Source organism: Lachnellula hyalina (assembly GCF_007821495.1).
Source record: "Lachnellula hyalina strain CBS 185.66 chromosome Unknown contig00306, whole genome shotgun sequence".
Lineage (NCBI taxonomy): Eukaryota > Fungi > Ascomycota > Leotiomycetes > Helotiales > Lachnaceae > Lachnellula > Lachnellula hyalina.
Genome location: NW_022157420.1, coordinates 1 through 13641, shown reverse-complemented (window position 1 = coordinate 13641; position 13641 = coordinate 1). Strand labels below are relative to the sequence as shown.

General features: G+C 37.3%; 3 protein-coding genes across 3 annotated transcripts; 2 read left to right on the top strand and 1 right to left on the bottom strand.

The window, feature by feature from the left end:
• Nucleotides 1–2490: 2490 nt before the first annotated feature.
• Nucleotides 2491–3549, top strand: LHYA1_G009113 (uncharacterized protein; the record flags this gene model as incomplete). The annotated part of the gene is given in 7 exon segments (XM_031154017.1): nucleotides 2491–2560; nucleotides 2618–2643; nucleotides 2755–3062; nucleotides 3096–3225; nucleotides 3298–3398; nucleotides 3414–3471; nucleotides 3496–3549. The coding sequence occupies 7 exon segments, from the start codon at nucleotides 2491–2493 to the stop codon at nucleotides 3547–3549; spliced, it is 747 nt and encodes a 248-aa protein (XP_031001024.1).
• A 216-nt stretch (nucleotides 3550–3765) lies between these two features.
• On the top strand, nucleotides 3766–4573 carry LHYA1_G009112 (uncharacterized protein; the record flags this gene model as incomplete). Its single annotated transcript, XM_031154016.1, is given in 4 exon segments — nucleotides 3766–3906; nucleotides 4051–4155; nucleotides 4216–4396; nucleotides 4407–4573. 4 exon segments carry the CDS (start codon nucleotides 3766–3768, stop codon nucleotides 4571–4573), a joined length of 594 nt encoding a protein of 197 aa, XP_031001025.1.
• A 6032-nt stretch (nucleotides 4574–10605) lies between these two features.
• Nucleotides 10606–11033, bottom strand: LHYA1_G009111 (uncharacterized protein; the record flags this gene model as incomplete). The annotated part of the gene is made up of 3 exons (XM_031154015.1): nucleotides 10606–10779; nucleotides 10827–10910; nucleotides 10971–11033. Coding segments are annotated over 3 exons (321 nt in total), but the record flags the coding sequence as incomplete, so codon positions are not given.
• Between the last annotated feature and the right edge of the window lie 2608 nt (nucleotides 11034–13641).

The window sequence follows — 13641 nt, the reverse complement described above, 5'->3', positions numbered from 1 at the left end:
ATATCTAGATATTAGATTTAGCAAGTAGGAAGTCAGCTAAGTAAGCCTCTATAGTTATAACTACTAGATTAGCCTAAAGGGACTTAGATACTAAAAGTACTATAAAGTCTTTTACTCCTTTACTAGCAAAAGCTCTATTTAGAGCATTACAGGTAGTAAGAGGCTAAAAATTATTATTTTAGACTATAGTATCCTTAATTAGGATCACACGGCGGCTAGTAAGAGGCTTCTTTATAGCTAGCTTTAGCAGTAAGGACTTAACCTTTTCCGATTTCACGAATTCACTTATAACTTTTGCTACAACTATCTAAATTAAACAATTGCACTAGCATATTAACTGCCTTAATCTCAGCTTTCTTTTAAGCCTACCCTTATAGTTCTCACTAGGAAAATAAGTAAATGCGGGTCATCTAAAGGGTTTTCCACCTTAAAGGCCTCCTAACTGCCTCCCTCCCTCTCCTCCTCCCCCTCTACCCTCCCACCCCTACGGTCTATAGCAGCAGAAGATAACAATATAGTAATAGATACTATATATAATGCATTATTCAGTACAGATAAGCTAGAAGGCCTGGCATAGGATAGCGACTAGCTAAAAGTCGTATTAGACGCGTCTGTTTTTATATATATAGCCCCTTCTACTAGCTATAGCTACTAATATATTAATAAATAACAAAACGGTCACTATAGCGACGCTTTTACTTTTACTATAAAGAAGAGACTAGCTATACCGCTTCCTAATCCAGCTAAAAATCTAAGGTTTACTATAGATTCACCTTTAAATAAAGCTATTATAAAGGCATGTAACCTCCTAGTTAAAGCCGCAGCTGCTAAACTAGACTGCCTAAAATAGGACTAAATACTTGATTTAATTAAAATCTTCTGCAAATACCTTAAAAAAGGCTCCATTAAGAAGGTTTCAGCTATTCTAGCTAATAAGATCACGCATATAGAATCCGCTAGTCAAAAGCTAGAAGCCACCGCCCGGCAAATTGCCCCGAAACCGACTACCCGCCTGCAAGTCAACCCGAAAGGGCCTAGCGCAGCTATCTCAGACCGCTTAAACAGGCTGAAAATCGCTCCCTAGCTGAAAACCACTTAAAATCAGATATATGCAGCTGCAGCTGAGTCCGCTAACCCTAATTTGGACTGGATTTTAGTTAATTCTGCCAAAAAGTCCTCACCGCTAAAGCTAGCTACAAAGAAGCCTCTTAGCAGCCGCCGCGTGATCCTAATTAAGGATACTATAGCCTAAAATAACGATTTTCAGCCTCTCACCGCCTGAAATGCTCTAAATAGAGCTTTTACTAGCAAAGGAGTAAAAGACCCTATAGTGCTTTCAGTGTCTAAGTCCCTTTAGGCCAATCTAGTGGTCACAACTATAGAGGCTTACTCAGCTGACTTCCTACTTGCTAAATCCGACATCTGAATGCATTTAATACCAGGCTACACCGCTTAGAAAGATGTCACATGGCATAAAATCATCGCCCACAGGATCCCCACTTCTATTTTCAACTATCCGGAAGGCATGGAGCTAGTTAAGGACGAAATACGGACTTTTAATAAGGGTCTAACCCCTTTAGGACAGCCATACTGGATTACATCAGCCGAAAATCGCCTAAAACAGATAGCTGGATCCGTGGCAATTGCATTTGCTACGCCTAAAGAGGCTAGCGCAGCCGTCCGAAATAGGCTATATATAGCTGGCATTTCCATACAATGCAAAAAACACTATATAACACGTCCCACCGCCTAATGCACTAGGTGTTAAGCCTATAGACACTTAGAGCACTACTGCTGCAAAGAGGCTAAGTGCCAGCTATGCAGGGAAAAACATTAGATGAAATAGCATACATGCACTATATGCAATGCTAAGGGTAGGTGTAATCACCTAACATATAAATGCGCTAATTGTGGAGGTCTATATGCGGCTAGCTCCGCTCTATGTGAAGTCTATTAGAGCATCCACTTAAAGGCTCCCACGTCCTCTCTATAATAGACGCTAGCACTAAAATCCTCCAAGTGAATCTAAATTCAGCTGCCTATAATACGGAATCCGCGCTACAAGTAGCAATTAAGCTAGATATAGATATTATACTAGTTTAAGAGCCCCTTATTATATGCGATTCAGACGGAATACGATCGATTTCCCACCTCTTATTCACCTAACTCTTCCTAAATAGGCCTAGCCTAGATATTACACCACGCATAATAGCTTATATTGCTAGGTCATACCGCCCTAGGGTCGTCCTAGCCTCAGATTCGCTAAACGACTCAGACTTCCAAGTCCTAGACGTTATAGATTAAGATTACATAATTAAGATTTATAATATTTACAATAAAAAGCACCAATTACCCAATTCAGACACCCATACGCTAGCTAGGTGCCTATAGCAGCTCTTACCGCCCCTCGATTCGGTCTTTTGCGGGGACTTTAATGCCTATAACCCGTAGTGGGACCCCCTATACGAGGCATGTGATAAAGAAGGCAATATGCTAGCAGACTGGATCAACTACTACGATTTAGCCCTCTTAAATACCCCTAGTATTAGCACCTTCTATTGTCTGCATATGGCTAGGCCGATAAATATCAACCTTATACTAGCGCATTAATCTATAGCCAATCACATTCAGGACTGGGCTATAGTGGATGATATAGGCTCGGACTATTTTAGGATCACATTCACTATCAACAGTTCCTGAATAGGACTAGCGGATCCATAAACCACCCGTTTCGACATAAAACGGGCAGATTAGACCAAATTTGGGGAAAAACTTTTCTGCCAGCTTTCACCGCTCCAAAATGAGCTACAGGCCTATAGCTACATTTTAAGCTCCAATTCAAGCTTAAAAAGCTTAGAACAAATCAATGTAAAACGTAGTTACGAAGCAACCCTTAACCGTCTGGACGATATAGCGGAACGTTATACTAGCGCCATTTTATACGCTGCACACGATGCCATACCCCAAATCCGGTTAGCGCCACACGCTAAGCCTTGGTGGAACGATTCACTAAAATCACTTCGACGCGACATAAATCGGGCTAGAGAGGCCTCTAAGCGAGCGTTTTCCAGCTAATTAAATAAGCGCTATACTAGCGCCCGCAATATATACTTCCAGGCTATTAAAACAGCGAAAAAGGATCACTGGAACCAGTTCTTAGAGAAAGAGGATTCTAAATCGATTTTCAAAGCCCTAGCCTATATGAAGTTAAGGCGGTTAGAGCTAGTCCTAAATCTGAAGCTTTCTGCCACCTAATTTGCAACTATATTTACTGCTAAATGCGACCTCTTCCGCTAGACGCTCTTCCCTCCACCTCCTAAAACAGCTAGCCCGAATTGGACGTTATATACCGCCTCAGAGCAGTGGCAGTGGCCAAAGCTAGCACTAGATGAAGTGAAGTAAGCCTGTTCTAGTGAAATCAAATCCACTAGCCCCGGCCCGGACTATATTACCCAGACCATTATTACCCACGTATATTCAGCATGCCCTTCCTAGCTTTCACTCCTTTTTGAGACGCTAGTAAACACTGGCTATTATCCGAAGTGCTAGCGCTAAGCGAATTGCGCTATACTACGAAAAAACAATAAGCCAGACTATAAACAGCCTAGCGCGTATCAGCCGATTTCACTTCTAAATTGCCTAGGTAAAGTGAGCGAAAGGATCCTAGCTAAGCGACTAGCTTACTTAGCTGAAACCACACTAAATCTGCTGCATCCTAGCTAAATCGGTGGCCGACTTAAAAAGTCGGCTATAGACGCAGGCGCTATGCTAGCGGATTATGTCTATATAAATCAGCTACGAAATAAAATTACTAGTACGCTTCTACTAGACGTGAAAGGGGCATATAACCACATGTCTAAGAACCGGCTACTTATAATTCTTAAGGATTTAGCCTTTCCCAATTCGGTTATTAAATGGGTCTTATCCTTTATAAGCAGGCGGTCACTTAAGCTTCTATTTAACGGATAATCGGACGAAAACCAGCCTATTTAGACCGGAATCCTATAAGGAAGTCCGATTTCGCCTATCCTTTTTCTAATCTATATATAGGGCCTATTTAGGTCACATGCAGTCAAATTTATCTCTTATATAGATAATATTACTCTCTCTTATGTATTAACTAGCCCCTACAAAAACGTTAAGATACTGCAGCTAGTAGCTAAAGAGCTATTTTAGCTAGCTAGTAAAAACGCAATCTAATTTAACCTGAAAAAGTCTAAACTAATTCACTTTAGCATAGGCGAATGCGCTAAGCTAGCGTCCCTTATACTCCTAGATGGGACTATAGTCCCCCTAAAGCAGATAGTTAAGTGGCTTGGCATTTACTTTAATGCTCTATTACAATTTAAGGAGCATATTACTATCCGCACTACTAAGGCTAAGTCCGCATTTAGATGTATATCTAGGCTGGCTAATAGCAAATGAGGGCTTAGTCCTACTGCTTTTAGATAGCTATACCTGGCTTGTATTACTAGCATATCCAACTATATATTACCAATTTAGTGGCAAGGCTAAGCATACGCAAAAGACCACCTATAGCACCTCTAAAATTTGGCACTACGCAAAATCCTAGGCACTTTTCGGACTAGTCCAATTCAGGCCATGGAAGTCGAAGCTAGCCTCCCACCGCCTGCAATATAACTAGATACAGCCACCCGCAAATACGCTTTTAGGCTAGCTAAGCTAAGTCTAGACCATCTAGTGAATCGCTAAATTGCTAAATCCAGCTACTTAGGATATGGACTTTAGATGATTGCTAGGACTATCGCACCCCTACTTAGTAGCAAAATCGAACCTATATACCACTTCCACTTTGCCTCTTAGGACCGCTCTATCCCCTGGGACACACGAATTGCTAAATTGCTAAAAGAGGAAACTGCTATGATACACCGCTAGCAAATATAGTTATAATTACCAAATTAGGTGTTATACTACTTAGATGGGTTGCAAATGCCTAAAAGCACTGGAATTAGAGTGGGACTAGCGGGCTATAAATGCGCTAGTCGCCCTTTTATACGACTAGCCCGAAATATAGGACTGCACTAAATCGTCTATAATGGAGAGCTAGAAGGTATTGCCCTAGCATTTAAAGATGCGACGAGACTAGGCCTAAATAGGGATATTCGGATATATGCAGACAACTAAGCCGCTATTTATAGGCTAGCGCGGCCTTCTAATAATCCGGGCCAAATTCACTAGCTACGCGCTATTGCAGCCGCTACTAAAATAGCCTAAAACGGATCCATGCTAGCAATAGAGTGAGTCCCCGGATACTAAGATATTAATAGAAATAAAGAGGCGGATAGACTAGCTAAATTGGGGTCCAAATCACTTCCAACCACCTAGACCGCCCTGGCTGCCCATATAAGCTATGCCTATATAGGCATAAAAATCAACTAAATATAATAGCATGCGTGGGCGAATGCTCTAGCTAGCGGCAAAGGCTACTACTTTAACTTTTTTAACCCACGAATTCACTCTTAAATACAGCTTCCCAAAACGGCTAGATCCACTGCTAGCGCCTTTTTCCAGCTTAAGCTACGACACGGCTACTTTAGGATATACCTAAAACGATTCAATAAAACACCCACTAATTACTACATATGCAGTTACAAGCCTGAATCACTACAGCATCTTATACTATAATGCCCCGAATACAGTGAAGAACGCAAAAGACTAAAAGACAGTGTCCCATTTAGGCTTAGCCTACGCTCCCTCTTTAAGACGAAAATCGGACGCCAGCATCTACTAACCTTCTTGGGTGAAACGGGTATCAGTACCCGCAAATGGCGGCTTGAACGGGCAGAATTTAATGATGACTAAGCAATACACTACTTAGAAGTCTCACCGCCTACCTCCACTGGCCGAATCCATCGATTTTTCCCAATTTTGGCTCAGAATGCATAAGAGCGCAATTGCAGCATAAGAAACGGCTATGCTAGCTGACCGCCTCCGCTTTCTGCCACTTTTTGATTCACTTTTTAACCACTTTTTATTTTGTTAGTTACGCGATTTTTAGGGCTTTGGGGGACTTTAGTATAGCGTTTTTGCTTTATGGACCTAGTCCGCATTAGGCTTAGTCCCACAGATTCCAACCGGAAACATATTGACATATCTCTTGAATGTATCACTAGCCCGCGCTAGCATTAGGCTAGCGCCGTCCTACATAGTCTTAGACTCACACAGGACGTTAATGGAATAAATAAATAAATAAATAATAAATAAAGAGCTTTTTTAGCTAGCTAGTAAAAACATAATCTAATTTAACCTAAAAAAGTCTAAACTAATTCACTTTAGCACAGGCGAACGCGCTAAGCTAGCGTCCCTTATACTCCTAGATAGGACTATAGTCCCCCTAAAGCAGATAGTTAAGTGGCTTGGCATTCACTTTAACGCTCTATTATGATTTAAGGAGCATATTACTATCTGCACCGCTAAGGCTAAGTCCGCATTTAGACGTATATCCAGGCTAGCTAATAGCAAATAAGGGCTTAGTTCTACTGCTTTTAGATAGCTATACCTAGCTTATATTACTAGCATATCTAACTATATATTACTAATTTAGTAGTAAGGCTAAGCATATATAAAAGACTACCTATAGCACCTCTAAAATTTAGTACTACGTAAAATCCTAGGCACTTTTCGGACTAGTCCAATTTAGGCTATAGAGGTGGAAGATAGCCTCCTACTACCTGTAATATAGCTAGATATAGCTATATATAAATACGCTTTTTAGCTAGCTAAGCTAAGTCTAGATTATCTAGTAAATTGCTAAATTGCTAAATCCAGCTACTTAGGATACGGACTTTAGATAATTGCTAGGACTATTACACCTCTGCTTAGCGGCAAAATTAAACCTATATACCACTTCCACTTTACCTCTTAGGACTGCTCTATCCCCTAGGATATACAAATTACTAAATTGCTAAAAAAGGAAACTGCCACGATACACCACCAGCAAATATAGTTATAATTGCTAAATTAGGTGTTATACTACTTAGATGGGTTGCAAATGCCTAAAAGCACTAGAATTAGAGTAGGACTAGCGGGCTATAAATGCGCTAGTTGCCCTTTTATATGACTAGCCTAAAATATAGGTCTGCACTAAATTATCTATAATAGAGAGCTAGAAGGCATTGCCCTAGCATTTAAAGATGCAATAAGACTAGGCCTAAATAGAGATATTCGGATATATATAGATAACTAAGTAGCTATTTATAGGCTAGCGCGGCCTTCTAATAATCCGGGCTAAATTTACTAGCTACGCGCTATTATAGCTACTACTAAAATAGCCTAAAACGGATCCATGCTAGCAATAGAGTGGGTCTCTAAATACTAAGATATTAATAGAAATGAAGAGGCGGATAGACTAGCTAAATTAGGGTCTAAATCACTTCTAACCACCTAGACCGCCCTGGCTGCCTATATAAGCTATGCCTATATAGGTATAAAAATTAATTAAATATAATAGTATATATAGGCAAATGCTCTAGCTAGTAGTAAAGGCTACTACTTTAACTTTTTTAACTCACGAATTCACTCTTAAATATAGCTTCCTAAAACGGCTAGATCTACTGCTAGCGCCTTTTACTAGCTTAAGCTATAACACGGCTACTTTAGGATATACCTAAAATGATTCGATAAAACACCCACTAATTACTATATATATAGTTATAAGCCTGAATCACTATAGCATCTTATACTATAATGCCCTAAATATAGTAAAGAACGCAAAAGACTAAAAGATAATATCCTGTTTAGGCTTAGCCTATACTCCCTCTTTAAGACAAAAATTAGATGCTAGCATCTACTAACCTTTTTAGGTGAAACGGGTATTAGTACCTGCAAATAGCAGCTTAAATAGGCAGAATTTGATAATAACTAAGTAATATACTACTTAGAAGTCTTACGGCCTACCTCTACTAGCTGAATCTATTAATTTTTCCTAATTTTAGCTTAGAATGCATAAGAGCGTAATTGCAGTATAAGAAACAGCTATGCTAGCTAACTGCCTTTACTTTCTGCTACTTCTTAATTTACTTTTTATTTATTAGTTATACGCTTTTAGGGCTCTAGGGGATTTTTTATTGTTATTATAGCATTATTGCTTTATAGACCTAGTCCGCATTAGGCTTAGTCCTACAGATTCCAACCGGAAATATATTGATATATCTCTTAACTATACCACTAGCCTGCGCTAGCATTAGGCTAGCGCCGTCCTACATAGTCTTAGACTTACATAGGACGTTAATGGAATAAATAATAATAATAAATAACAGTAGTAGTGCTCTAAATAGCTATAGCCCTAGCACCTAATATATTAGGCAGTGGGACGTGTTATATAGTGTTTTTCGTATTATATATTTATTTATTTATTCCATTAACGTCCTGTGTGAGTCTAAGACTATGTAGGACGGCGCTAGCCTAATGCTAGCGCGGGCTAGTGATACAGTCAAGAGATATGTCAATATGTTTCCGGTTGGAATCTGTGGGACTAAGCCTAATGCGGACTAGGTCCACAAAGCAATAACGCCATAATAATAAAAATCCCCCAGGGCCCCAAAAACGCATAACTAACAAATAAAAAGTGAATTAAAAAGTGGCAGAGAGCGAAGGCGGTTAGCTAGTATAGCCGTTTCTTATGCTGCAATCGCGCTCTTATGCATTCTAAGCCAAAATTGGGAAAAATCGATAGATTTAGTCGGTGGGAGTAGGCGGTGAGACTTCTAAGCCGTATACCGTAGTATATGCTTAGTCATCATTAAATTCTGCCCGTTTAAGCCGCCATTTGCGGGTACTAATACCCGTTTCACCTAAGAAGGTTAGTAGATGCTGGCGTCCGATTTTCGTCTTAAAGAGGGAGCGTAGGCTAAGCCTAAATAGGACACTGTCTTTCAGTCTTTTGCGTTCTTTACTGTATTCGGGGCATTATAGTATAAGATGCTATAGTGATTCAGGCTTGTGACTACATATATAGTAATTAGTAGGTGTTTTATTAAATTGTTTTAGGTACGTCCTAAAGTAGCCGTATTATAGCTTAAGCTAGAAAAAGGCGCTAGCAGTAGATCTAGCCGTTTTAGGAAGCTGTATTTAAGAGTAAATTCGTGGGTTAAAAAAGTTAAAGTAGTAGCCTTTGCTGCTAGCTAGAGCATTCGCCCACGCATGCCGTTGGATTTAGTTAATTTTTATGCCTATATAGGCATAGCTTATATAGGCAGCCAGGGCGGTCTGGGTGGTTAGAAGTGATTTGGACCCTAATTTAGCCAGTTTGTCCGCCTCTTTATTTCTATTAATATCTTGGTGTCCAGGGACCCACTCTATTGCTAGCGTGGATCCGTTTTAGGCTATTTTAGTGGCGGCTATAATAGCGCGTAACTAGTAAATTTGGCCCGGATTATTAGAAGGCCGCGCTAGCCTATAAATAGCTACTTAGTTATCTACATATATCCGAATATCTCTATTTAGGCCTAGTCTTATCGCATCTTCAAATGCTAGAGCAATGCCTTCTAGCTCTCTATTATAGATAATTTAGTGCAGACCTATATTTTAGGCTAGTCATATAAAAGGGCAACTAGCGCATTTATAGCCTGCTAGTCCCACTCCAATTCTAGTGCTTTTAGGCATTTGCGACCCGTCTAAGTAGTATAACACCTAATTTAGCAATTATAACTATATTTGCTAGTAGTATATCATAGCAGTTTCCTCTTTTAGCAATTTAGCAATTCGTGTGTCCTAGGGGATAGAGCGGTCCTAAGGGGCAAAGTAGAAGTGGTATATAGGTTCGATTTTACCACTAAGCAGAGGTGTAATAGTCCTAGTAATCATCTAAAGTCCATATCCTAAGTAGCTAGATTTAGCAATTTAGCGATTCACTAGATAGTCTAGACTTAGCTTAGCTAGCCTAAAAGCGTATTTGCAGGTAGCTATATCTAGTCGTATTATAGGTAGTGGGAGGCTAGCTTTAACTTCTATGGCCTAAATTAGACTAGTCCGAAAAGTGCCTAGGATTTTGCGTAGTACTAAATTTTAGAGGTGCTATAGGTAGTCTTTTATATATACTTAGCCTTGCCACTAAATTAGTAATATATAGTTAGATATGCTAGTAATATAAGCTAGGTATAGCTATCTAAAAGTAGTAGGACTAAGCCCTTATTTACTATTAGCTAGCCTGGACATATATCTAAATGCGGACTTAGCCTTAGCGGTGCAGATAGTAATATGCTCCTTAAATTATAATAGAGCGTTAAAGTAAATGCCAAGCCACTTAACTATCTACTTTAGGGGGACTATAGTCCCATCTAGGAGTATAAGGAGCACTAGCTTAGCGCGTTCGCCTATGCTAAAGTAAATTAGTTTAGACTTTTTCAGGTCAAATTAGATTACGTTTTTACTAGCTAGCTAAAATAGCTCTTTAGCTACTAGCTGCAGTATCTTAACGTTTTTGCAGAGGCTAGTTAATATATAAGAGAGAGTAATATTATTTATATAAGAGATAAATTTAACTGCACGTGACCTAAATAGGCCCTATATATAGATTAGAAAAAGGATAGGCGAAATCGGACTTCCTTATAGGATTCCGGTCTAAATAGGCTGGTTTTTATCCAATTATCCGTTAAATAGAAGCTTAAGTGACCGCCCGCTTATAAAAGATAAGACCCACTTAATAACCGAATCGGGAAAGGCTAAATTCTTAAGAATCGTAAGTAGCCGGTTCTTGGACACGTGGTTGTATGCCCCTTTTACGTCTAGTAGAAGCGTACTAGTGATTTTGTTTTGTAACTTTTGTATTATATAGAAATGCTAGCTATATATAGCCTATTTCAGACAGCTGCGCTAGCCTCTTTAGGCGTAGCAAATGCAATTGCCACGGATCTAGCTATCTGTTTTAGGCGATTTTTAGCTAATGTGATCTAGTATAGCTATTCTAAAGGGGTTAGACCCTTATTAAAAGTCTATATTTCGTTCTTAACTAGCTCTATGCCTTCTAGATAGTTGAAAATAGAGGTGGGGATCCTATAGGCAATAATTTTATGCTATGTGATATCTTTCTAGGTAGTATAGCCTAGTATTAAATGCATCTAGATATCAGATTTAGCAAGTAGAAAGTTAGCTAAGTAAGCCTCTATAGTTATAACTACTAGATTAGCTTAAAGGGACTTAGATACTAAAAGCACTATAGAGTCTTTTACTTCTTTGCTAGTAAAAGCTCTATTTAGAGTATTATAGGTAGTAAGAGGCTAAAAATTATTATTTTAGACTATAGTATCCTTAATTAGAATTATATAGTAGCTGGTAAGAAGCTTCTTTATAGCTAGCTTTAGTAGTAAGGACTTTTTAGTAGAATTAACTAAAATCTAGTTCGAATTAGAGTTAGCAGACTTAGCTATAGCTGCATATATCTAATTTTAAGTGGTTTTCAGCTAGGGAGCGATTTTCAGCCTATTTAGGTGATCTGAGACAGCTGCGCTAGGCCCTTTCAGGTTAACTTATAGGCGGGTAGTCGGTTTTAGAGCAATTTGCTAGATGGTGGCTTCTAGCTTTTAACTAGCGGATTTTATATATATAATCTTATTAGCTAAAATAGCTAAAACCTTCTTAATAGAGCCTTTTTTAAGGTATTTGCAGAAGATTTTAATTAAATTAAGTATTTAGTCCTATTTAGGCAGTCTGGTTTAGCAGCTGCGGCTTTAACTAGGAGGTTATATACTTCTGTAATAGCTTTATTTAAAGGTAAATCTATAGTAAACCTTAGATTTTTAGCTGGATTAGGAAGTAGTATAGCTAGCCTCTTCTTTATAGTAAAGGTAAAAGCGTTGCTATAGTGACTATTTTATTATTTATTAATATATTAGTAGCTATAGCTAGTAGAAGAAGCTATATATATAAAAATAGATGCAATACGACTTTTAGCTAGTTGCCGTCCTATGCTAGGCCTTCTAGTTTGTCTATACTAAATAATACATTATATATAATATCTATCACTATATTATTATCTTCTGCCGCTATAGACCGCAGGGGTAGGAGGGCGAGGGGTAAGAAGGAGAGGGAGGGAGGCGGTTAGAAGGCCTTTAGAGTTAAAAACCCTTCAGATGACCTGCATTTACTTATTTTCCTAGTGAGAACTATAAGGGTAGGCTTAAAAGAAAGCTAAGATTAAAGCGGTTAATATGCTAGCGCGATCGTTCGATTTAGACAGTTGTAGCAAAAGTTATAAGTGAATTCGTAAATGAGTCCTATAGATGTCTATAGAGCAGAACTAGATAGTATAGGTAATATAAGCTATTTAAGGACTAATTAGTTAATAATATTTTTTAATTAGAGTCTAATAAATATATATAAATTCTTATAGTTTTTATGCTTATAGGCGCACTTAGTATAGAAATAGGATTATATCATAGAGCAAATGCTAAGTATGTAGAGCAAAAGCCTGAATTTAATATAAGAAGAATTAACTAAAGAGAGAAAAGAAGCTTCTCTTATATAGATAGATATAAGAGTTTTCTAGCCTCTAAAGAGAGCTAGAGGAAGTAAAATTATAGATCTATTATATTTATATTATATATATAAAGGCATATATAAAGGCACTATATGCTAAGCTATAATATTAGGTGTAACCTATTATATTACCCCTCTTCTTACTTTAGACTAAGAGTTAGTTTAAGAGGATAGGTTTTTTAAGGCAAGTTTTATATAAATAAGTTATTTAAAAATAAGTTAAGTAGATAGGTTTACTTTTTACTTTTAGGCCTCCTCTATATTCTTTTCTTCCTAGTTATCTAGTGCCTTATAGTTACCTACTATATCTGCTAGCTCCTATATTAGTCTTATATAGCCTATCTATTTAACTAGAAACTTCTTTTACTAGCTATAGCTATATTATATAACTTTCTCTTATAGGATCTTTTTAACTTTATATTCTTTATTATTTCTAACTATTTATAAGAGAGGTTATAAATTATCTTATATCTAGCTAAAGAGCAGATTATTACCTATAAGCTATAGTAGTTTACTATAGAATATATTATAGATTCCTAGAGGTATATCTAACTAGTAACTATATAAACTAACCTCTTAGAGAACTATAAACTTAGTATACTTAGCATTTAGCTTTTTAGTTAGTTAATTTATATAAATATTCTTTAGGTTTAGCTATATTTTATTACTAACTTTAAAACTTAATAATTACTAATATCTTTAGTTTATAACTTCTTATATAACTTGCTAGGTACTAGCTATAGCTGCTTATATCTATTCTCTAGTATTATAAAGCTTTTATATAATTATATCTACTTTTTAGATTAGGGATTTATATATATTAAGTAGAGTTAATATTATTTATAGGTTAAGTAGTTAGATATAATAACTATGCTATAAGAAAAAGGAGCTAATTCTAATTAATACTATATCTTTATTATTAATTGCTACTTCTATTAATAGTAGTATTTTATACTAATTATTTTAGATGTAATTAATAAATATATAGAGATAAGTCTCTACTTCTTAATTTATTTTTTCTATAGCTCTATCTATTTCTAGGTAAAAAGCTATAGAAAGGCGTTATACTATACCTAGTAGTTAGTATATTCTTATCTATAGTTAGCTTATAAACTAAGAGCTCTAATCTAATACTATTACTCTTAG